The sequence below is a fragment of the Alnus glutinosa genome, chromosome 3 (genome assembly GCF_958979055.1).
Source record: "Alnus glutinosa chromosome 3, dhAlnGlut1.1, whole genome shotgun sequence".
Classification (NCBI taxonomy): Eukaryota; Viridiplantae; Streptophyta; class Magnoliopsida; order Fagales; family Betulaceae; genus Alnus; species Alnus glutinosa.
Genome location: NC_084888.1, coordinates 27224838 through 27250281, shown reverse-complemented (window position 1 = coordinate 27250281; position 25444 = coordinate 27224838). Strand labels below are relative to the sequence as shown.

General features: G+C 36.6%; 1 protein-coding gene across 1 annotated transcript; it reads left to right on the top strand.

Annotated features, from left to right (window-relative positions):
- The first annotated feature begins 1637 nt into the window (after positions 1 to 1637).
- LOC133864318 (PX domain-containing protein EREX) lies at positions 1638 to 24919 on the top strand. Its single transcript, XM_062300608.1, has 10 exons — positions 1638 to 2051; positions 5824 to 5934; positions 6811 to 6909; positions 7565 to 7651; positions 9121 to 9229; positions 9370 to 10154; positions 14474 to 14638; positions 14730 to 14972; positions 23635 to 23853; positions 24488 to 24919. The coding sequence occupies exons 1-10, from the start codon at positions 1776 to 1778 to the stop codon at positions 24752 to 24754; spliced, it is 2361 nt and encodes a 786-aa protein (XP_062156592.1). The 5' UTR covers positions 1638 to 1775; the 3' UTR covers positions 24755 to 24919.
- The last annotated feature ends 525 nt before the right edge of the window (positions 24920 to 25444 follow it).

The window sequence follows — 25444 nt, the reverse complement described above, 5'->3', positions numbered from 1 at the left end:
GTGTAAGACAATTCTTGGTAAAATAACAATGCAAGGCATGAGATGCATTGTACATATAGTACATGATATATAAGAAATGTAAGGTAATAGCTCAACTCCATATAGTTTATCCGTGCCTTAGCCCTTTCATGGTATGGTTTGTGCGTTTTGAGGGACCTCTGGTACGAGAGACACTAACTAGCAGCTGCTAAATATCAGTTCGATCGAATTCGACCCCATGTGGCCCACACTGCTATCGTTGTTGTTCCGTTGTGATAACCATGTGTACATGGCTGTGTCGAGCACTTATCTGTCCAATTGGATCAAAGTGGCATAACATAAACATAAAACTTGACCATAGGGCCTTGCCCATATAATGGTAAGCCCATAACTATAAGTCATGCCATACGATGCAATTATTATGTATTTTATATGCATATAATGATAAATATTACATAAAGTTTCGTTGATTTTTCAGTATTTCATGTGCATAAAACTGAGTTCACATGGTTATAAAAATGTTTTTGACGAAATAAAGTTTTGCGATAAATGATCGAGAGAGGGAAGAAAAATTATGAATATGGATACAAGTGGCATGCCTATGGTGCAACAATAATATTTTTGCTCACGGCAAAATAGAAATTTTTGAGAAATATATGGCTAAATAGCCATCACCATTTGAGATGGACTAGATTTTTTTTACAGGTTTTTGATGTATTTTGTGGACTAAATAGTCGACATGGTCCAACATTAGAATGTAGTTTGAGATGGACTAAATGTTTTCACAAGTTTGGACAATAAGGTGGATGAAAATTAGAGAGAAAATGATTCTATTTATACTGAGAGAATATGATCGTTGTGACAATACGACTATTAAATAATATGATTGTTGAAAAATATGAGCATTTAAAAAAAAAAAAAAAAGACCATTGAAAAAATACGATCTTTAAAAAAGAAATAAAGAAAAAATAAAAAATGATTGAGAATAAAGAAATGGTAGAGAAAGAATATTTAAATAATATAGAAAAAGAAGAAAGAGAAAAATACACATGCCTCTCAAATTACCATCAAATTGACAATATTTTTCAAAACTTTCAATTGAGATAATGTTCACTACTAAAAAATTGTCAATATCATTTCAAGGCTAACAAAAAGATAAAAATGAGCTTACAAATTTTACAATAAGATAAAAATGTTTTTATAAATTCGAAAAAAGAGAAAAATTATTATTAATTTTTTAAGAAAATTCTTAAATTTGTCCAATTGGGTGGTATATATATATATTTTTTAATTTTTGTTTTAATTTTTATTTAAATTTATTTTATTAAGGGTATTTTCATCGTTGAGTGATATTAACAATTTTGATAATTTAGAAGATATTGTCTTAATTAAAAATTTTAAAAAAATATTATTAATTGGGTAGTAATGTGAAGAAAGTACTTGAACTTTCTCTTAGAATAATTAATGGGATGTAGCGTCCATTTGAAAAGCTATTAACCAAAAAAATAATAATAAATAATGTAATTTGCTATTATAGATAGAAATTTACGTAAGCTAATAAGGTAATAAATACTGTCTGCCGTAAGATCAAAATCCAAAGGCCCGTTAAGAACAAGAAAAAAAAGGGATCAGCAGGTATTGAAAGAACAAGATTGCTTACTTATAAAAAAAAAAAAAAAGAAAAAAAAAGAAGAAAGAACAAGATTGCTTTGAATCTCTCTGTTCGTTTGAGATTTATTGGCGTGCACAACTGAGTCACAGGAAACAAACACAATCACGAAGGCTTAGAGATAAAAATGGATCTCTACGCGCAAGACCTCTCTCTCTTCGACTACAACCTCAGCTTCTCCGATCCAATCCTCCAACCCTTCTCTCATCGCCGGACTTCTTCCTCTTCCAATTCCACGACTACCCTTTGTGACGATGATTTTGTTGATAGCAACAAGAGCAATTCTGGTAGCAAGAGCGTTGACAGGCGCGTGATGGCCAATCGCAGCCCTCCAAAGCACCGCCATGACGGCAAGTCGCCGCTCCCTCTGGGCATGGACTGGAGCCCCCCTCCTCGCAAATGGGTACTATTCCTTATGATGTTTGATCCACTTCTTTTTTCCCTTTTTTTTTTTTTTTGAAAAAAATTGTGTGGGGTTGAATTTTTAATTTGTGGGTTTTGTTAATTTGGTAAAAGTTTTGTGTTCGTTTGAGCTGACTGCTTGACTTGATGGAGCCTCTGGCAATAATTGGCATACTTTCCCATTTGTAATGAACAGCACAATCAATTTTTCTTTTTTCAATTTTGTTGTTTTTATTTTGGTGGCTTTGAATTTAGTTAGTGGGTTTTGGTAATTAGTTTTTGAGTTTGTTTTAGCTGACTGGTTGAATTGGTCAAGCTGTTGATTGCTTAGAAGTAATTTAATTTGATTTATGTGTCTGAAAAGTCGCCATACTTGCCTCTGAATAATTTGCGTAGTTTCCCTTTATATATATATATATATATATATATATATATATATATATATATATATATATATATATATATATATATATATATATATATATATATATATATATATATATGTATTACGGCTGGGTCAAATCTAATTGAATTTCTGGGTGTGATTCTTATAATGTTACGCCATTCTATAACTTTCAATTAGAATAGTATTTTGCCAAGTACACCATTTTGGATTACATGTCTTCAATATACTTTTCATGCATGCTAAATTTCACATCAATTTGTTATTTACTATCTAATCCAAAACTGATTTGTTTACTACATTTTAAAGTATATAAAAAATACATTTTGAACATATTTTAGACGAGGTAGTTCTTACTCTCTGATAATCTTTATTTATGGCTAGTATTATGGGCATGTGTTGGTCATATAATCATGTAGTGTTCGGTAAGATATTGATCTCAAGTATTATGGGCATGTGTTGGTCATATAATAACATAGTGTTCGGTAAGATATTGATCTCAAGTATTATGGGCATGTGTTGGTCATATAATCTCGTAGTAGGTTCAGTAAGATATTGATCTTATGAGAAGTTATTAAGTGATGTAATATTGTAAAGGAGTTACACAATATGTAACTTGAACCTCACCCATATAGGTGTCAGTATATGTACATACACCAACCGATTGGGTTGGTGCCTACCCTATTTATTTGTTAGGATCTTTTACATATGTTAGCTGTTTTGAACCTTTTTAGTATCAAATACTACATGCGATTCAATTTGAGGGATTTTTAATATCTTGATAGTTCTCAAGTGTAACTTGCATGGTTTTTTCATTATTTTTAATTAACAACTTATTAAAGGTTTGGTGCCTTAAGAGTTTTTTTGATAAGTAAATTTAGTCTTATTGAAAGCGTAAGGCGCCCCTGAGTACATTGGAAGTATACAACAGGAAATACCTAATTAGAAAAGGAAAAAGAAACAAGAAAATCAGTAAAGCTGATAGATAAAGGGTACAAAAAAGCCATCGACCAGAGATACAGCGTATGGAGAAACGACTCTAACACCTCCTCTAGGGAGCTCTCTAGGTTCTCAAAACACCTAAGGTTTCTTTCTCTCCAAATACACCAAAAAATGTAAATAGGCACAATCTTCCATGTTGTAGCGCTCCTTGATCTTCCAGACTTTCACCAACAAACAACTAGGTCTAGCACTCTCCTATGCATGACCCAAGAAATACCAAAGCGAGAGAAGATGTTATCCACAGAGCGGGGGCCACATCACAATGCAGAAGAATATGGTCCATTGATTCCCCATCTTGTTTGCATAGGCAACATCTGTCAACAATGATTATGTGCCTCTTCTTGAGATTGTCCATAGTAAGGATTTTACCTAGAGCTGCAGACCATGTGAAGAAAGCTGCCATCGGGGGTGCTTGAGTCCGCCACACACTCTTCCAAAGGAATTGAATTCCTCCAGAACACGTCAAGGAACCGAAATAAGACTTAACCCTGAACACACATTTCTTGGAAGAGACCCATCTAAGGCTGTCAGCCCGATCTCTATTCACCTTGGTAGAGTGTAAAACCTGGAAAAAGGAGGCAAAAACTTCTACTTCCTAATCATGCGCCTCTCTAACAAAGCTCACGTTCCACTGAATTGACCTGCCCAAAATCTCCATATTGTCCGACACTGACGCATCCTTCACCTGAGCAATACCAAAGAGATCAGGAAAAACTTCTTTCAGAACCGTATCTCCGCACCACAAATCATGCCAAAATCTAGTCCTAAGAGTATTTGTTCCAATTGAGTATTTGGTGCCTTAAGAGTATTTGTTCCAATTGACCTTATTAGAGGACAGACATTGATGCAGTTGAAACTTTAGATTTTAGTTTAAAATTAAGGTCAAACTCTGGGGTTTATGTAAGATTTATTTTAAATTTCATAACCTTTTTCAGTTAATCCATGATGGGATTGTTGGTGCCTTGTGAATATTGTAATTTTCCATTTAACTTTTCATCTTCCATATACAGCATAGTTCTGCTGAAATGGCAGTTAGCACAGTTTTCAACGCAAACTAAAATGTGATTGGAACCAATTTTTAACCATGGGGAGCAGATCTGCTTTGTATTACGTGGACATTTGGTGGGAGATGGATTTCTATGCATTTAATGGCCTAGAGCTTAATGGGACCTTGCTTAAATCTAATTTTTTTCTACCATTTTCGTTTGACTAATTGCAGGTTATAGGCATTATCTATTAGGATTCTTTCTTGAATTTCTTTCTTGAATTTTATTGCTGTTTTAAATTATCAGTTGTAATCTTGTGACGATTTAGGCTATGTTTGTTAACCTTCTTAAAAACACTTTTCTGTTTTGAAAAACGAAAATACACTTTTTTTCAAAATATTTTACAAACGATTTACTTTTCAAAACACAAAATACTAGTCAAAAAACAAATCTCAAAATACAAAATACTTCTAAAAAAAAAAAAAGCAGACTTTTTAGAAAACTTCCTACACCTTATTATAGTTATGGAGCCTGAATTATTAGTTCAAAAAATTGAAAAACAATATAAATATAGAGAGAGGTAGTCGCACGGACACCCCCAACGGAGGAGAGGGGTGTCCGCGCAGCCACCCTTCTCCGCTAAGGATGGCCACATGGCCACTCTTTTTTCTTTTTCTTTTTCTTTTTTTTCTTTTCTTTTTTTTTTTTTTTTTTTTTTTTTTTTTTAATCTATAAGAAAGTCATACCCACAAAATAAATTAGTGTTGCATGTTTAGTGTTTGTTTCTTTAAAAACACAAAACACTTTTCAAAAAGTTTACCAAACAATTTTTTTGAGTGGACCCCACAGAAATCACTTTTCAAATGTAGATCCCACCAAAAACACTTCACAACTTTCTGTCACATCAAAAACTTTTTTAAATCAAAAAACCAAAAACAGTTTTTAAAATGTTTAACAAACATAGCCTTAGTTTTCACCCGTGGTATACTTTTATGCTTAATAAAAGTTTTTATTACTTATCAAAATATATGATGGATTATATGGTCAAGTACATTGAATATTAAAGAATCGAGTCCATGATTGGGACAACCAAACAGGCTCCAACTATGTGATACCTGGCAAAGACACCATAAGTATGGTGGAATGATCAGAAGATGATTGTATTGTGTGCTCCGGTTTTGTGATTTTGACTGTCAAATGAACTTGTCTAAAGATTTTTCTTCTATATATTCTTTTGATAATTGGTGGGTGAGCCTGGATCATTTTCCTCAGTGTTTTACTGATCTGAGCTCTACAGGCACTGGCACATATCGCAGAGCTTGGAATTGAGGTAGTTCTAAATCTTTCCATTTATGACAGTGTTTACTACTCTTGGAATGTAGGATGGACGTGACACTGTTTGGCCACATGATTTTCATTCTGGTTGGAATTACTGCGTCACAATTCCTTCCTGGCTTTTCCTTTCCAAATCAAGAGGTTCAGATCCTGTGGTGGTATGTATATATATAATTCTACTTTATATTGTTTTATTTTCAGCTATTTTAAATCAAAACCACTTTGCTGCTTCTAAGTTTGACAAACGTTAGCTGTTTATTTTATATGTGCATGTCTACAAGTGTTCGTTCTGGCTGTTGATTTTTCTTTTCCTTTTGATTATTTTTCATGGACAGTTATGTCATTCTTATACAGTGTCATAAACAAGGCATTAAACTTGTTGTGTCTTCCTGAGTGTGTTTCTGACCTTTTTTTCTTTTACTGTTTCAACTTGGAATTCTCGGAAGATCTTCATTCTTGTTTGTTTTGTAGAAGTATCTACAATCATAATTTAAGGTTAGTTGCTATTGTTAATGCAACTTCAATGTCAAGAAACTTTTATGGTCTTTTCCTCTCTGTTTTCATCATCTTTATTCTTGACATGTCTTGTTAAAGCAAATGAAAATTTGTTTCATAAGAAAGGAGATTTTATTTATTTTCTTCTTTAGTAAATAATAGTGATGTTGGGTACGAAGCTGTCTAGTTTTACCCATTTCTTTAATTGGGCTTCATAGGGTAAGAATGCTGTAATATGTATCACACTTTTTTTTTTCACTTTGTCTTCTTTATACAAACAGGTTTATGAGGTACAATTTGTCATTTTTTAAATGATTGTGAAGAATGTTTTGTTTCTCTAGTTACTGGTAGCTGGTTATCTAATTTGTTGAAGCAATGAGATTTTCGAATGGTAAAATCTGAATAGTATGAGTTATATTATCAGCAAAGTTTCTGACACTGGGGGAAGTTGCTTAAAGTGTTTTGAGCTGGTTCTGTGTAATTTTAGGTTTAACTGTACACCACTTTAGTTATTCTGTTTTAACATTCATAGAGAACAGTTTTACAGGGTTCAAGTTGGTATACAATCTCCAGAAGGGATTACTACTACTCGAGCAATATTACGAAGATTTAATGATTTTTTGAAGCTTTTTTCTGAAGTAAGTGGCATTTCCTGCGTATCACCTAAATAGGGCATTATCTGTTTTTTCCTAATAATTACACGCATTTTGTGTTGTTTTCCAAAATTATAGGGAAAAATTCACTTATAATTCCTAATCTTTCATCACTTTTGAAAAAATGTATCCAAACTTTAAAAAGTGTCAATTTAGGATATCCATCTTTCAATTTCAAACTTTCGTTAGAATTTTCCGTTAAATCCTATCAAAATTTACAAAACACCCCTATGTTTATTTTTTTTTAAAAAAATTATTAAAATTTTCAACGATTTAGGCATGAGTACTTTTGCAAATTCCGTTAAATTCTGACCAATACTTAAATTCTAGCAAATTTTTTTTTTCAAAAAAAAAAAAGGAGTATTTTTGGAATTTTGACAGGATTTAACGGAAAATTCTAACAGAGGGTTGAAATTGGAAAAAATTGAAAGATGGATAACCTAAATTGACACTTTTTAAAGTTTGGGAACATTTTTTTAAAAGTGGTGTAAGATCAGAAGTTACAAGTGAAGTTCTCCAAAAATTATATTATCCCTAAGTGTGTTTTTGACTTTTGTCATTCTCTGGTTTGGTGAATACATCATATCATTTTTGATATTGTGATTGGAATATATATTCATTCTTTTTACTGTCTTTGTAGGTCAAAAAGGCATTTCCTATGAAAAATCTGCCTCCAGCTCCTCCAAAGAGGATTTTGAAAATGAAAAGCCGGACACTTTTGGAAGAGGTGGGTTACATGATTTTCTTGTTTGTCTATAATACTCTTTGTGGCAATTTTCTAATTTTCTTTAACGATTTTGTGGAATTCAGAAATAATGTCTAGATTGGTTATACTCTTTGGGACTCATTACAGGAGCAATAAATTATGTAGATTGTGCTACTGATTCTCATCGCCACTTTATGAATAAAATGCTTACTGGACTGAAGGGGAAGTTTTTCTGCTACAGTGGTCCCCTTTCTTGCTTTGACCCTTCTAATAGGAGTTAATTGTTTCTTGGAGTTGAGTTTTTCTGCTGAATGGATGTTTATGGAAAATCTATACAATATAGAACTGAACTATAGAAGGATCTGAACATCAAGATTGGTTTAAGCCCTGCAAAAGCAGAACCACTAGTGCTAATCTCATTGAAACCTGCAGATGAATGTAGGATAATGTCATGAAGACAGTCTTTCTTGGTCTGCATTCTTTTTACACTTGAGGTTTGAATGGGAATGTGTGAGTTTATCTCACTATATTGCCCTTCTATGAACTTTGTGGTTTATTTCCTCTTCATTATTAGAAGATTGGTTGCATATGCAAATGTTTGGCAAACTGAAATTTCCTGAAAGTTTTAATCGTGCCTTATCAAGGCATATGTGAGGACGTTCAGAGATTACTTTTCACAGTAAATGACCTGTTATTGTATGAAAATTCCTACTCGTTACTGTGTAGGCATTGATGAGCCTGATGAATGGGTAATTTTTTTTTTTTTTTTTTTTGCTTCACATGTGTGGTTAGGGTGTTAATATATATATATATATATATATATATATATTTTTAAATAAGTAACAAATTATATTAAAAGCGTAAGGCGCCCCCCCTAAGTACATAAAAGGAAACACCTACTAAAAAGAGCAAACAACACCCCCAGGAACCCCCCAAAACACCAAGACAATTCCACCAACTGAGCAAACACCTAGGCTGTTAATATGTTATTGCATGAAGCTTTTGAAAGATTGTTTTAAGCTTCCTGTCTACAGGGATAATAATCAGGGTAAAACTCTTGCTTGAGTACTTAGGAATATGAAATGATAGCATAGCTTGTTTGACCCTTAATTTTGGTGTCTAATAGAACCTGGAAATTGTAGAAAATCTATGAAGTGAAAGTATAAAGTAGTTCATGACATGGATAATACATGGTCTGTTTTAATTTGGCTTTGCAAATTCTAGGTTTCTCCTTTTTCTAATTCTTGTCTAAATATTTGGTTTATGTGTTCAATAATTAGTGTGCAATTTCTGGGCAGTGGCCCACTTGTATAATATTTGGCTGCACTGCCCCACTTGTATAATATTTGGCTGCATTGATTATGCGCAGCCATTATTACACTATCAAGAATTTTAATTTTTTTTGGTTAGTACTTAAGAGTTTGAAAATCAAGCATATATCCCCCCAAAATAACAGTAATAATATTCTCAAATTGGTTAGTTTGTTGCAGCGGAAGTGTTCTTTGGAGGATTGGATGGAAAAATTATTGTCAGACATTGATTTATCAAGAAGTGCTCCAGTGGCAACCTTTCTTGAGCTAGAAGCTGCTGCGAGGTCTTGTAGGTGTTTCCTTGATGCATCTTGGAATCAGCATTATATTAGTTTTCTAAATTATGAACTGCACTGAGTGGTGATGTTAAGAAGTAGAATATAAGTACCTACCACCAAATTAATGCGTTCTTGTGTTTTTAATCTTCAGCGTTCAATGATGAGAATCAGGGAATTCCAGATGCTTATTCTTCAACTAGTGGTGTGGTTCCATCATCTTTGTTCCATGCCAACTCAGATGTTTCTGTGCTTGTTGCCAGTTCATCCATTGCATCAGATCATGGTAATGATACTCCTTATGAGATATCTGAGGTCGGAACACCAAGGCACTGGAATGATGGTTCTGCTGATCTTGGCATGGAGAAGTCAATATCCGCACAAGATCTATTTGATCCAATTGGAACAACTGACAAGTATGGCATGTTTAACAGAAAGTTTATTCGGGGGAGCCTACAAAGATTTTCCAGGCGTAGAATGCATACAGGAAGTGAGGGCTACAGTACAGGCAGGGATGAAATAATCGAGAATACTTCTGATTCTAAACTTCTCCGCATGGATGGAACAGAGTTTTTTCCTGAGCTAGGGGACTGCAAGCTGGCTGGCCACGTTCGTAGACTCTCAACTGAGAGTGTTGGAAGTGACTTGAGCTCTGTAAGAGCCAGTGAAATATCGAATATTGGGGCAGTCAATTTAAGTGGTGATTACCATGACCATTCTGAAGGTCCTGAAGCTCCAAGAAACATGGATTCTTTTGGAAACCCAGATTTACAGCTTCCAAGGGATTTACTGGTTGCTCTTCCCTATGATGAACGACATAAATTGAATAGGGTACTTGTTACCATGCAGCGGAGACTGGCCACAGCAAAAACAGACTTGGAGGATCTTATAGCAAGATTGAATCAAGAAGTTGCCGTGAGACAATTCCTCACAACAAAGGTATATTCTATAACATTAATAAGCCTCTTTTTTTTTTTTTGTAATTTTGTTTCTTTAGAGCACGTTTGGTACGTGGAATGACTATTCTTTTGGGGAAAAAAAATAACTATTATCAAGAATGAAAGATGGAATGGAATAGTTATTACTATTCATTAGTTTGGTTGTAACACTAGAAAAAAATATTAATTCGTATTCCACTATTTGGTACAGTTTAATAATCTGGTGAATAGAGTTATATTGTTATTAAATTTCTTAAAAATACAAATTTACAACACAGAACAGGAAGTAAGAAACATCCTTCAAATCAATAAGTTTATGCTTCTTTTTTTTGATTCAATTGTTCATTGCACAATTTTTAATAACTATTCGATAAACATGTGTCTACATATATATTTCTTTTGCCTGGGTTAAAATATACACAAAAAAGCGCCATTTTTTTATTTTTTATTTTTTATTCTATGTCCATTAGTTGTCTTAACCGCGGTATAGGAATATGTATGAACATCCCAATTAATATTGATATGGCTACTAAAGGATAAGAGAAGAATGAATGTCAATGTTTTTGTGCGAGAAAGACATTGGGGTATACTTGATTTCTAGAGAAACTTTTATTCGTTTGCATAAATCCCGATCACATATTTCGTACCACCTACTATTTCATGATTTTTCATGCAAAGTGCAAACTAAGGGTGTGTTTGAGATTGTGATTTCGTAAACAAAAAATGCGATTTTAAACAAAATCGCAGAAAATGAATCGTTTTGGGAATTGCGCTTTTAAAAAATTGCAATTTGAAAAGTAGAAAACTGTTTTTTCAAATCGCAAGTAATGGAGTGTTTTTTTGAAAACGCAAAATTTTAAAGGCTAACCTGCGATTTTGTTTTTAAAAATCACTTTTTCAAATCGCAAACTCAAACGGACCCTGAGAATTGTATATATATATATATATATATATATATATATATATATATATATATATATATATATATATATATATATATGAGAGGGAGGGAGGGAGGGGTAAAAATGGGTCAATGGAGGGCTTTTGAGTAAATTTAGGATTGATGTGCTATTCTCGCTGGAAAGGAATAGCTATTCCTCTCCTTTTGGGGAGGAAGAACTATTCCTCATTTTGAGGAATGACTATTCCTAAACTGACCAAATAACAAAATAGCTATTCCACTGGCCTATTCCGCATACCAAACATACCCTTAATGTCTATTTCCTAGTCATTTGTGCCTTTCTAGTTCCCATAATCAGCATTGGGCCATTAAATAGTTTCTGGGTTCCTCTATATGGAGAAATCGGTATTATTTATACTTCATTTCCTTTTACAGACGATGATTGGATTTCAGATTTTGTATTCCCATTTTGAAAGGTGGAGGAAAGTAGCAGATAGATTTATTGTGCTCAGGTTGCACCACATTAGAATTACGTTTGGGCATCTGTTGCTCTTTTCTTCATTTTATGTTGTTTGGAAGAATTCGAATTAGGATGGAAGATTTCCAGCTACTTGGGGTACTTTGTTATTCTAGTTGACATTAGTGAATTTAGATCATCACCAGTATTTTTGTTAGTGGGAGTTTTCAGTGTATCAACTTCAACTTTTGAGTGCTTGTTTTGGTCTTGAATATGAGAAAGCAAGACTTTCCTTCAATATGGCTGTCTTGATCTGTTTATGATAGCCACGCCGAGAGACATCATAAGGTTAGATGCACATGAGAACTTGTTCTAGATTAAAAATTACTTGGCCAGGTGAAATGAGCATTGTTGTTTTTGATACATTCTTTTAGTCTTATCTTTTACCTTACTAGGATTATTAGGTGAAAGCCTAATGGACTGATTTGAGAAGAACTGTGGATGTGGTTTTTATGCTTAAAATACATTTTCTCCATGTACAGAGTTAGAATATGTGGACATGGATTAAAGTCATGTTAATGCTGGTGTTGGACATGAATGTCCCCAGAATCTAGACATCAGGCGATTACTCAAAATGAGTTTACTTTATGTAATTGCCAAAATGTACTTTTGGGTTCATGAATGTATGAAGCACCTTATCCTCAGTTCCCCCTCTTAAAATTGATTAATTCCACGATGTCATTGGAGAACTAGAGAGCTTATGTGCATGCCAGATTTACAATGTCCATGTTTCAAAATTTAGCATTTTTTGGAGTAGTGTTTTAAATGAATATATATATTATGATTCATTTAAGTGGCATGTGCTTCTTGGTGAACAAGTTTGAAATTATGAATCAGTTTAGAACTGTAGTTTGATTTTGGCATCTGAATTAGTGACTGGCAATCAGACAATAAATATACTCACTAAATGGAGTCCAGGGTTTGCCCTTTCTAATAGAACAACGTGAGGCTCTGCCTTCACCACCTCCCTAGCTCTCGTTTTGCCACAGAAACCCTTTCTGTACAATTATTTAATTTCAGAAGCTTTCCCCTTTCTTCATTGCGAACTTATTTGAACGTAAAATTTTAATAAATCCATGACTAAGAAGACTTATTCTAAATATAATGTGTCCGCTATTCACTTGGAGGTCAGCATGGAATTAGTAATGCATGTTAATTTTCAGAATTGAGGAATGGTTATTCAATGCCATAACTTTATCCTTTTTTTTTTTTTTTTAGTAAGTGATTTTTTGGCTCCAAGGGGAGGGGGAAGGGGAAATTCGAACTAGTGACCTCCGCTTTATGAGGCATGGTTCCTAACCAATTGAAATGCCATAACTTTTTCATGGCACTGTCTTTGTTGTTGGGAGGTTCTCGGGTGGACCCACGCTAAGGGTTGGGGGCTTTAATGGTTGGATCTGCCTATGCCTATGTGCCAGAAGTTGGAAGAGCAGCCCTTACATGCAATAAGAAGTGATATGAAGGGAGAAGAGATGCAGTACATTCAAAGATATTGTTAGTACTTTGGATCTTGCGCTTTTACAAATAGGGATAGATACCATAGATTGGTGTCCATTGATCCGATGGAAGTTGTCTGCTTGGGCCTTATATTTTTATGGCAAACCAGTTGATTTTGTAGATGACATTTATTCCCATCCATTTCTGAATACCAGTACTCTTTGTCTCTATCCCTTTCTCTTTGTGCGCATATTTATATTTTGACATTTTTATTTTGGCTTTCAATAAAACAATTTTATGGAGAAAACTGATAGGAGTTCTTGTTATGATATCCTGCAAGTTCTCTTCCATTATAGATCAGTTTTGCATGCAGAACGGTGCATGCTAAAAGATGCACACACCTTACAGTTTATTTATTTATCTTTTTCTGGTCACACCTTACAGTTTATTTGTTAATCAATTCAGAATGGATTTTGAGTTGGAACTTTTCCTGTAGAATTATTTGTTAATTGGTGCTCTGTGGAGACATGGTGTCGGCATGACTTTAGGTGCCCACAATTCTCTACTCAAGGGAGACTTCCTTCCAAGGGTTGTTCTCATGGTGACCTTGCTTACCTCACTACAATACAGTGATTGAGAGTGGTTAGTTGTTTCGGACTGTATAACACTACAGGTCACAATTTCGTTAAAGGCTTGGTCATGCCAGTGGCTTTTGGGTCAATTGCAATTGTTGTATGCATGGGTGGCTCTTATGGGTTTGTGCCATCCTCTTGTCAGCAGCACTAAATGCGAAGTGTAACAACAGGATCTAATAGTAGATTGCCGTGTATAGTGGACTACGGTTCCCCATACTTATTAGGAAACCATAAAACTGGGCTATTTTATTGGTTTTTAGTTTGTTTATTTTCATATTCAAAATTGGCATATACTTGCACAGAAATTTGTAAGTGCACTTAGGTTCACCCTCCCCCCCTTACAAAAATCCTAGTTCTACCCCTGCTCTTTGCCAAAATTACATTAGAAATTTCTTGTTTGGTGATCCACAAAAGAGTGAAACGGAAGTTTGATGCAAGGGGCAAGACACAAATTTTACATCCAGTTTTATTTAGGTCTAATAATTGGGTTATTAGTATTTAGTTTTATGTTTTTTTTAAGTTTCAAGAGTAAAGGGTGTTTTTGATAATTCAGTAAATGGGTGTTGCCCTAGATTAGGGTTTAGTCGGTAGTCTATTTAAGTGTGTTTTGTACTCCAATCCCCTTTGCTTGCTCTTTCTTTCTTTCTCCCTTCCCCTCTTTTAGCTTCTTTCTCCTCTCTTTTGCCTACTTTCACTTCTTTGTTCTCGTGAATATTGTTGGTTCTGCATCAAAGTTCCTTATGATGGCCTTGATTTACTTCAATATTTTCAGGATTTATTTAAGTACCATACCATCCATGTAATTCATTTATGGGGATGTTCTTTTTTAGGTCAAAGATTTGGAAGGGGAGCTTGAAACTACCAGACAGAATTGTAAAGATAACATGGAACAGGCTGTTTTAACTGAAAGGGAAAGATTTACTCAAATGCAGTGGGATATGGAGGAGCTTCGCAGTAAGTGCTTGGAGTTGGAACTAAACTTGAAGTCTGAACAGGTATGACATTTCCCACCACTATCACTTTTCTGTATCTCCTTGTTATTCTGTTTTTGAGAGGCTTCAGTTATGATGTGCGAGAATGTTCCAGGATGAAAAGGTGCGTGCAGAGTCAACAAAAATAGCAATGATTCAGGAGAAAAAAATGTTGCTGCAGGAGTTGGATTTTGCTAGAGAACAGCTTGAGAACTTGCAGAGACATCATGAAGAGTTTGAGGTGAAATCAAAGGCAGATGTAAAGCTGCTGGTTAAGGAGGTCAAATCTCTTCGAAGTTCTCAGTTAGACTTGAAGCAGGAGCTCAGCCAATTAATGAAAGAAAAACTAGAAGTAGAGGTAACATACTTTTTTTAAAAATAAAAAAATAAAAATAAAAATGTACGTACATAGGTTTATAATATGGTTTCTGGTTCTTCCATGTGTCTTGAAGTAAAATTTTCACTTTAATATTTCCTGATTCTTTCCTTATGGATAATTAGTTTTTTAGTGCAGTTTTTATGGATTTATTACTTGTTAGATGTATAACTAGCTGAAGGAAATTTTTTTTGTTAGATATGAAAAAAATGCAAGGCTGGAGTTATGATCTCAAATTTATGGCCATATTAACATCTGTAAAAAAAAATGATCCCAAATTTATGGCCATATTAACATGGTGCGTCAAGGGGATTTCAATGTCACGCGCTTTCCTAGTGGGAGATCGGGTGAGGCCCATTATTATCCAGCTATGTAGGAGTTTTCTGATTTCATTTCGGAGAAAGGGGCTCATGGATATTCCTATAGTGGGTGGTTCTTTTACGTGGTCTAGCAATTGGGACCTCCCATCTTGGTCTCAAATTGATAGATTTCTTGTTTCCCTGAATTGGGAAGCACAGTTCCCTGATTTGATTCAGAAGAAGTTATCTAGACTATGCTCGGATCATTTTCCTATTCTTCTCGATTGCAGAGGTCTTCATGGAGCCAAAAGATATTTCAAGTTCAAGAGCATGTGGCTAAAATTGGAGGGTTTTGTCAATACTGTGAGATTGTGGTAGTCCTCTTACTACTTTCAAGGTTCTCCAAGTTCCATTTTGGCTCGCAAACTCAAGGCTCTAAAAGCTGATTTAAGAGCTTGGAATGAGGAAGAGTTTGGTAACGTAGGGAGAAAGAAACAGGTGTTGTTGGAAGAATTACGGGTTCTGGAAAGAGAACATTTCGCTCTTACTTGTAAACTCCTAGACTCTCTCGTCCCGCTCTTTTCAAAAAATCCTTAACCTACTCTACTTCGCTTGTGAGGGAGGGAGGATGGATCCCATTTTCCCTCCCTCCTGCTCTTCTGGTTCCTCTCCAGTCTAGGTTCTCTTAGCTTTTCTTCTTCATTTGGGTCTTTTAGTTTTGGGGTTTTCTTTTGTTGGGGGTAGTTCTCAGTGGTTGGGTTTTCCGGCGCGCTCGCACCCCGCTCTTGACCTCGCTGTCTTGTTCCAGTCCTTGCCGATGTCGCTGTCTCTATGGTTGCCGCCGCGCCGTTGTGGGTGGCTGTTTTTGTTCATGCGCTTCTTGGGTTGTAGATCTACGGGTTTTGGGGCCTCCTCGCCATCCACGTGCCTCTCCGGAGGACTCTCCGTCGTGGTCCGACTCTTCTCCGCCGTCGGCACTGCTGCGGGTGGCCGCCACGCGCCGTTCCAGCGTGAGTGGCTGTGGGTGTTTCTGTTTTTTGGGTGCTAGATCTGCGGTGTATGGGACCTCTCCTGCACACACGCGCCTCTCCGATGGTTTCTCCGGCAATGTCCGATTCTTCCGGTGGTCCTTCCGACTGGTTTCGCGCCGCTCCGGTTGCGCGTGTCTACACGCGCCACTGTTTTTTTTTTTTCCTCTTGTAGCTCTGGCTTTTCTTTGTATTTTGGGTTTGCTTTCTTGTATTTGGGGTATTGTTGTGTGGGTTTTGGGGTATTGTTTGGGGGGTTTTCTTCTTTGGAGTGTTTTTTTGTATGAGGGGGGGTTACTTTGTATCTTGGGTTTTATTGTATCATAGGGGTTCTTTTGTATCTTGGGTGTTTGATGGGGGGTTTCTTTTGAATCTTGGGTTTTATTGTTTTATGGGGGATTACTTTGTATCTTGGGTGTTGGATGGGGGGTTCTATTGGGTTTTATTTTATTATGGGGGTTACTTTGTATCTTGGGTGTTTGTTGGAGGGTTTCTATTGTATCTTGGGTTTATGTGGGTTTTGGGTGTTGTGGGTATGTAGTTTCTTATGGGTTTTTTATGTGGGCTAGTTGAGTTGCTCCTGTGTATACTTCCTGTGTACTTAGGGGCGCCTTACGCTTTTTAAATTTCTATATATATATATATATATATATATATATGAATAATAATTTATTAAAAACGAAAGTCGCCCCTGAATACACAAGCAGTATACACACGAGTCTCCAAAATGAGCGGAAAACCCAAGCCCCACAAACCCAAATCCTAACAAACTCTCAAATGCAAACCCCACAAAATAGCAAAGCCCCCAAAAAAACCTCCCAAAGCCCTCAAAGCTAAACAGCTTGAGATTTTCCTTTCCCCTACCTATTGGATGCACCCTTTGCATCATAGTTGATGGAGCAATCCAAGTTATGAATCTCGTTTACCCTTTACCTTCTGAGGGGTGCACACAGCCTCTCTACCTACATTGTGTTAGAAGTCCCGACTACAGATGGGAAAGTATCTACCGCCTTGCTTGGGTCTGCAGCTTCTGGATCCAACCCAGAAAAATTCGAGTGGACAGAGGGGAAAGAAGCTGTACCTGGGGCTCTACCCATAACAATCGGTTGTTGAGAATTAAGAAAGCCTCACCGAAAAGTACTTACAACCGGTATGTGTATCCCCTCATTACTGAGTCTCGCCGTAATTGTGGAAGGAAAGACCGAGACCTGAGATTCCGACGTTGTTTGGATGAAAACTGACAACGCGGTGGCTCCATTGACACCATCGGACCTCAACGGACCAGACCTATTCAAAGTCCCCTCCAGATTTACCGGAACTACACCTACCATCAGAGACACCTCCAGCAAATCCTCCGTCGATGCCCCCGGTGTTCTCGGAACCTGATCTGAAAGTTCCAGCAACTCCTTCAATAGCTCCTTCGGCTTAGAACCATTCGGGTCAAACCCATCCTCTTGATGTTGGGATTGGGCTTCCAAGTTCGTTTGGAAATAGCCCAACAATGCTTGCGGATGGTAATAGGCTTGCGTGCGTGACCTAGCCCAATCCTTACCAGTCCAGCCCAAAATGAAGCCATGATCCGGTCCAATTACCCTGAAACTTCTTGAATTTTCCCTTCCACACCCATGGGAGAGAGAGTGGTGCCTTCTTCTTGCTCTGAACCACCCTACCCCATCCTCAACAGCTTTTGAAGGAATGGCTGCTACATGACCGTCTCCCTCTCCGTCGTCTACACCCAATTGTTGAAATGGATTTTGTGAAGGAGCTTCTTCGCCATAGGTTCAGAAGACAGCTCCAGCCCAGAACCAAGGTCGGAAAAGGGAGGACCTTTCGTGGCTTCAAAAAAAGCCAAAATCTTGCTCAACTCCATGGAGAATCTACCCCATCCTCTCCAGCCCCCCTCACCTTGAATCACCACCTCCAGAAAACGACCGGCCCTGTTACCTCCCCCTCTTGACAATGATGACGTTTGAAGCCTCTTGAGTAGATCTCACGAATTCGACACTTACCAAAAAAAAAAAAAAAGATCTCACGAATTCGACTCTGGTATACCTCAACACCTCTTCCATTGTCTCTATCAGCCAAGCCACACACCTCGGGCCCAAGGGGACAGCCCCAGCACAGCTTTTCCTCATTTCTAGTAGCTAGAGCTTTGTCGTACTGGTATCCATCGAGAAGGCGAAAGATTTCGCCTCAATAAAGAATTGATTCTTCATACCCAAACTCAAACGACCTACCTAGAAGTCACTCGTACCATCTTCGGAGAAGAAAACCACCAGTCGCAAAACCCGCCAGCCAAAGCCCCTTCACTATCTAACCAAAGCGATCCGAAAGCACACCTCTGCTGCACAAACTCTAACCCTGCACAGCAGCCGAGCTCCTGGATGACAAAACGTAGCAGACCCTTAACTTCATGCGCTTTCACGCGCCACCGCTGGGGTGGCCAGAGAAAGAGGAAGATGAGAGTTCAGAGGAGAGAGTAAAAATGTGGTTCGTATCTTAAGAAGCAGGAACATTTACATATATGATATGTAAAATATTTTAATGAAGCTTGGTCGAGATATTTTATTTACAACTTTTGCTAATCCCTGGGTTTACCCTTGTCAAGTTTGAAACCTCGTTTCCTTTGCATAAAAAATTGCATCTATAGGTCAAATTCTAATTCTACCTCCTAGGACCTTTATTGAACCCTTAAAACCTTTAAACTATAAATTTGACCTGCAAAAATCCCATTTTTACAACACTGCCCAGGCTCGGCCAATCGAGCTTCGACCAAGAATTGACCGAGGCTCACTGGAAGTCTCTACCCGACATCTTGGTCGATCAAGCATTGGCCGAGGCTCTCAGGAAGTTTCAATCTTGAGCTCCGTCGATTGAGCACAGTACTCAGTTGACCTAGGGGGTTTTGACAGCATTTTCAATTTTTGAAAACACTCCAAAATACCACCTTTTTCACCACTTTTCACACCAACTAGCACTTAAATTTCATATATTACGTATACTATGAAAACAACCCACTTAAAAATGTCCAAAATCTCCAAACATTGAATCTTGAACAAAACCCTAGTTTTTATAAAAACCTCCATTTTCAAATATATATTTTCATTCTAACTAAATTTGGGCAACATAACGATGTATACAAGCATCATTTCCCAATGCTATCATTGCTATGCAAGCCCAACTTATACTCTGTCACATTATCACCAAAAACCCTAGTTACATCAACTTCCTCAACTACTTTTATCATAATACAAACACTATCAGTATGATCACAATATTCTTAGTATACTTATAGTATTATTATTTTTATTTTGAGATTATAATGGTACTACAACCACTATTTTATGGACAAAGCGATAGTGAGTGTTTATACCTCCTTGAAATTTCTTCCTTCGAGTACCTCCTTTCTCCTCTTGCTAGAACCTCACTTCCGCACTAAAATCATAGCGCTTCGCTACCTCGCAACTCCACTCAAACGTCCCTTAGCGTTTTAGAATGAAGGAAAAATGAAATGGTAAACTTCCCTTCATTTTTCAGCCTTTACATAAGCTTCTAAAGTCAGTGCCACTATAGCTCGATTGATTGAGCCTAAGGCATGGTCGATGGAGAGATTCCATTTCAGCCACTATTTTTCTGCCACGTGTTCAATCAATCAAGGCTTGGTCTCGGTCAACCGAGACATCATGACTAGCATTAAATGCGAGTCAACTCGAGTTTCAAGCAAGTCAGAGAGGGTCAAATCAACTGTTTCTGTAAGAGTTAGGTTGATCGAGTATTGGTTTTTCTTGCCAAAATTTTGGGCTTGACACGTGACCCTTTTTCTCAAATCAAACATGATTCTCAGTCGATCGAGCTTTATGCAGTAAGCCCTAACTTCGTGTTTCTGTTTCTCGCTTTGTTTCGTCCTATTGCTATCGGGTCCCGTTGTATTCTATATTATCATGACCTTAGTGTGTATTTTATGTATTTCTTTAAGTTGTTTAATAATAAAAACATGTTTTATTTACGGGTGTTACAATAGACATGAAGGAGTTTCGACCTATTAACTTAGTGGGGAGAGTGCTCAAGATTGTTGCCAAAGTTCTAGCTAACAGGTTGAAAATGGTAGTGGAGAAGATCATCTCTAAGCCTCAGAACACCTAGGGTAGGCACATTCTAGACTCTGTTCTCATTGCCAACAAGTGCCTTGATAATAGGATTAGATCGTAAGAGCCTAGTGTGTTGTGCAAGTAGGACATTAAAAAGGCTTTTGACCATGTCAATTAGGATTTTCTCTTGTATTTGTTGAGAAGATGCGGTTTGGGAGATAGATGGTGTAAATATATAGGTTATTGTATTTCCTCGATGCGCTTCTCTGTATTGGTGAATGGCATTCCAATAGGTTTCTTTAGTAACTCCGCGTTTGTGAATGGGGGTCTTTTAACAGGATTCATGATGGGGCCTAGGAGTGGTGGAGCTATCAATATTTCTATCTTTTTTTATTTTTTATTTTTATTTTTATGCTTTCAAGCTGTCTCAGGTTTGAAGATAAATCTAGCTAAATTGGAGTTGGTTCGATGGGCAATGTCATCAATGTCGAAGGACTAGCTAGTATTTTGGGTTGCATTTCCTAATGAAACATCTTGGTCTATCCTTGAGTGCTTTGTTTAAGGCCAAATCAATTTGGGATGACATCAATGAGAAAGATAAGGCGTCGTTTGGCTGGTTTGGAAAGGATATACTTGTCAAAGGGTAGGAGAGTTACTCTGATTAAAAGCACTTTATCTAATTTGCCTACCTACTTCATGTCTCTTTTGTCCCTCCCAGTTGGTGTTGCCAATCACTTAGAGAAGTTGTAGCGGGATTTTTTGTGGGGTGGCATGGGTGAAGAGTTTAAATATCACTTGGTTAGCTGGACTAAGGTGTGTACTTCGATTTCAGAAGAAGGGTTAGGGGTTTTAAATTTGCTTGCATTCTATTGAGCTCTTTTAGGGAAGTGGCTTTGGTGTTATACGTATGAGAGAGATGCCTTTTGGAGGTTGGTTGTGGATTCTAAATATGACATTGCTTGGGGAGAGTTGTGTTCCAATGAGGTCCATGCATCTTATGGGGTGGGGCTTTGGAGAAATATCAGAAGAGGCTGGGGGATTTTTCCAGCCATACTAGACTTGTGGTGGGTGATGGATCTAAAGTTAAGTTTTGACATGATGTATGGTGCGGGGACCAAACCCTAAAGATTGCTTTTTCAAGCTTGCATAGAATAGCCCATTTTGAGGAAGCTGCAGTGGTAGACCATTTGGAGCTCTCTAGTACCTCTCATCAGTGAAATATTAACTTTCTCATAACTGCTCACGATTGGATCTCTTTACCTCGTTTTTCACCTTGTTATATTCCTTTAGAGTGAGGGGTAGTGAAGACAAGCTTTGTTAGGTATCTTCTAAGAGAGGGTTGTTTGATGTCAGATCATACTATAATGTTCTTATTCCCCATGATAGTACTCAATTCCCATGGAGGGGTATTTGGTGGAATAAGGTTCCTTGAGAGTGCCGTTCTTTGTTTGGATAGCAGCATTAGGGAAGATCCTCACCACGGACAATCTAAGGAAATGACAGAAGGGGTGGGGCTTGGAGAAATATCAGAAGGGGCTGGGGGATTTTTCTAGCCATACTAGACTTGTGGTGGGTGATGGATCTAAAGTTAAGTTTTGACATGATGTATGGTACGGGGACCAAGCCCTAAAGATTGCTTTTTCAGGCTTGCATAGAATAGCCCATTTTGATGTCAGATCATACTATAATGTTCTTATTCCTCATGATAGTACTCAATTCCCATGGAGGGGTTTTTGGTGGAATAAGGTTCCTTGAGAGTGCCGTTCTTTGTTTGGATGGCAGCATTAGGGAAGATCCTCACCACGGACAATCTAAGGAAATGACATGTCATTGTGGTTTAATGGTGTTGCATGTGCAAGAAGAATGGGAAGTCAGTGGATTATCCTCTACTCCATTGTGAGATTGTCAGTGCTCTTTGGAATACTATATTCAGCAGTGTAGTGTTGGCCTAAGGTTATGCCCCATTGGGTGGTAGATCTCTTTGCTTGTTGGAAAGCAATTAGTGGTAGGTTTCAGCTTGATGCAGTTTGGAAGATGATTCTGTCCTGTCTTATATGGTGTCTTTGGAGGGAAAGAAACAATTGGAGCTTCGAGGACCGTGAGAAGACCTTGATGGAATTGAAGGCTTTGTTCTTTAACTTTTTTCCATTGGGCTGTAGCTTTTGAATCTAATAGTTTTTAGATATTTTTTCTGCTACTAGTTAGGTGTCTCTTGTATACTTTTTGTGTGCTTGGGTTGCGCATTTGTGATTACTTATAAACAAAAAAAAAAAAAAAAATGGGGGGTGGAACTTCACTTAACTCCCCTGAATTTTCATCGCTTTTGCAATCATTCTCTTAAAGTTAAAAAAACTCTCAATTTAGTGTATCAATCTTTAAAAAGTTTGAAATGTCACCCTTTCCGTTAAAGTTTGGGGTTAAATTAGACGACAAAGGGGTGAAATTTTTAAGATGTGCCTTATAAAAAAAATTATAAAATTACAACATTACTTTAATTAATTTTTTTATTTTTTTAAAAAAAGGTTGCAGTTTGTGGATTTGGTGACCCACAGGTCCCAAGGTGTGTCACCAGACCCACCAATGGCAATTTTTTTTTGGAAAAAAAATGGGTATTTTAGAAATTTCTGAAGTCTCTGATAAGATTTAACAGAAAATTCTAACGGATGGAAGACATTGCAAACTTTTTAAAGTTGGATATACTAAATTGAGAATTTTTGAACTTTAGGGAGTAATTGCAAAAGCGATCCTTAAAGAAAAAAGGTACATATCAATGGTTTTAGTGACTGTTGGTTGTCCCTGAAGTGGCTTTTAAAAGGCATGTGAACTAAGAATCATTTGAAAGGTTATATTATCTATCTGGACCATATGGACAAAGCAATTGCTTTGGTTTTAGAAACTTTGTATGTTTCAAACAACTAATGGGGAGAAATTGTACTTTTCTGAGACTGGGAGAACCAATTGGTTATACATATGCGGGCATGCACACCCACACAGGCTAAATAACCCAAAAGCACGACATAGAGATGAAACAACCAAGTCTTATGGATATTCTGTATCTGGGCTCTCATTAGTCCCTATTATTTCAAACTCATTCCCAATCAGAAGGCACTATTTTCTTTCTAACATTTTTGTTTCTGATTGGTTTGGATTTATACTTTTGATTGTTACTATTTTAGATCATTTGCAAAACTCATCTTTTTCATGCTGGTGTTCCTTGTGTATCTTTCAGAGGATTCTTCAAAAGGAAAAGCAAAAAATGGAGCAAGCAAATACTGCTAATGCAAAGTTACTGCATGAATGTGGAATTCTTCGTGATAGGCTTCAAGAATGTAGTGTTAATTTTCTCGTTGAAGAGGAAGATAAATTAACTGTGGACACTTCATCACCATCTGATGCAATAGATTTGTTGACAACATCTGACAATAGAATTGGTCTCCTACTCGCTGAGGTATCTTTTGCACCTTGATTCAATTCTCTCTTTTGCTTGCTGTAACATGTCCTTGCCAATCTCAATTCTGAAGACTGATGTTAAGAGTACTTCATTTGGGGTGTAAAACTTTTTCTCTCATTGTTTATTATATCAAATATAATATATTTCTTCTAATTTGTGTCGCACGTCTGCAAGGGTGCATGTTGTGGCAGAGTATCAACTAATTAAGTTATTGGCCAGTCTTTGCTTCTTATCAGACTCTTAGCAAACATCATCCCAAGTCATGTACTGATGTACCTGTCACCCGGCTTAACCGTTAGGTTGATGGTTGGACTGCATGATAATGAATTATAAATTTAATTCAGTATGAATGGCATATATGTGAGTGTCTCTGCATCCAAAGTAGCTACACATGCATAAAATTGCATAATACATACGCACATATGTGTGTGCGTGCGTATAAATTTACACGTGAATGTGTGTGCGCACATGATAAGAAATGAGAACAAAAGCCTGTTCTTTTCTGCTCTCCTTTTTCAGATCTAACGAGGGCAGACTAGTAGTAGTATTGTTGGAATAGAATTAAAAATTTATTTTAATGTTACATCTTATTTTTTCCTCTGATTACATATGGTTCATGAAATTGGAACAGGCACAGCTCCTTGCACAGGATGTAGAAAATGCTGTTGTGGCAGTGGACGAAACTCGCAGTATAAATGGCAGTAGTGATAAAAGGACAAATGATGATGAGTTGAGGAAGATGGTGACAGATATATTCGTTGACAATGCTACATTAAGGATGCAGGTGAACTCAGTTATCCGTTGTGCTCTAAACACAAGTGTTAAGTCCGAGAAAGATGATGAGGACGAGGAAGTTCCTTTGAGAAAGAATGTTCTAATCAAGTTCTTAGAAAGATGACGTGGTTGATCGTGTAGATTAATGTTTTGTGTGGCAAATTCTATTACATTCTCCAAGTAAATGCAATAGAAACCCATTGAGTTTTGTAACATATGAGGTCTGTGCCTGAATAACATTGTTGTATCATTTTGTTTTCTGAAATAAAAGAGCCTATTTACACGCAAATCTTTGTCCAAATTTCATCGATTTGCACGGAATAAATGCGATGTGAAATGGTCCAAATCTTTAGTGCTGTTTAGGTTTTTTTTTTTTTTTTTTTTTTTTTTCTGTTAAGAAGAATGTCAGCGAGTCAGCGAGCTAGTGCAGCTTCCTTAAGCCGAACAGAACTGTTCTGATAGCGTATAACAGTAAACAGAAATTAAGGATTGAAACTGTAAATGAATTGAAAAATAATACAAACCGTATCCCTTTATATAGGATAAGTTTTGAGTGCTGGCAAGCAAAATAGTTGATAAAAAAAATAAAAAATAAATAAAAAAATAAAAAAGATAAAAGATAAAAATACAAAAATAACCCAGAAACTTGGAGACAAAGGAACATAAAATATATATATATCAATCATTCCAAAAAAATAATTCTCAAATGTTATGCCCAATTCTTGCCATTATTTTGTTGATATTTTCTGTCAAAGATAGTCCAAGACCATTAATTTGATAACTGACAACTCAATTGTTGATTCTCTGACATCAT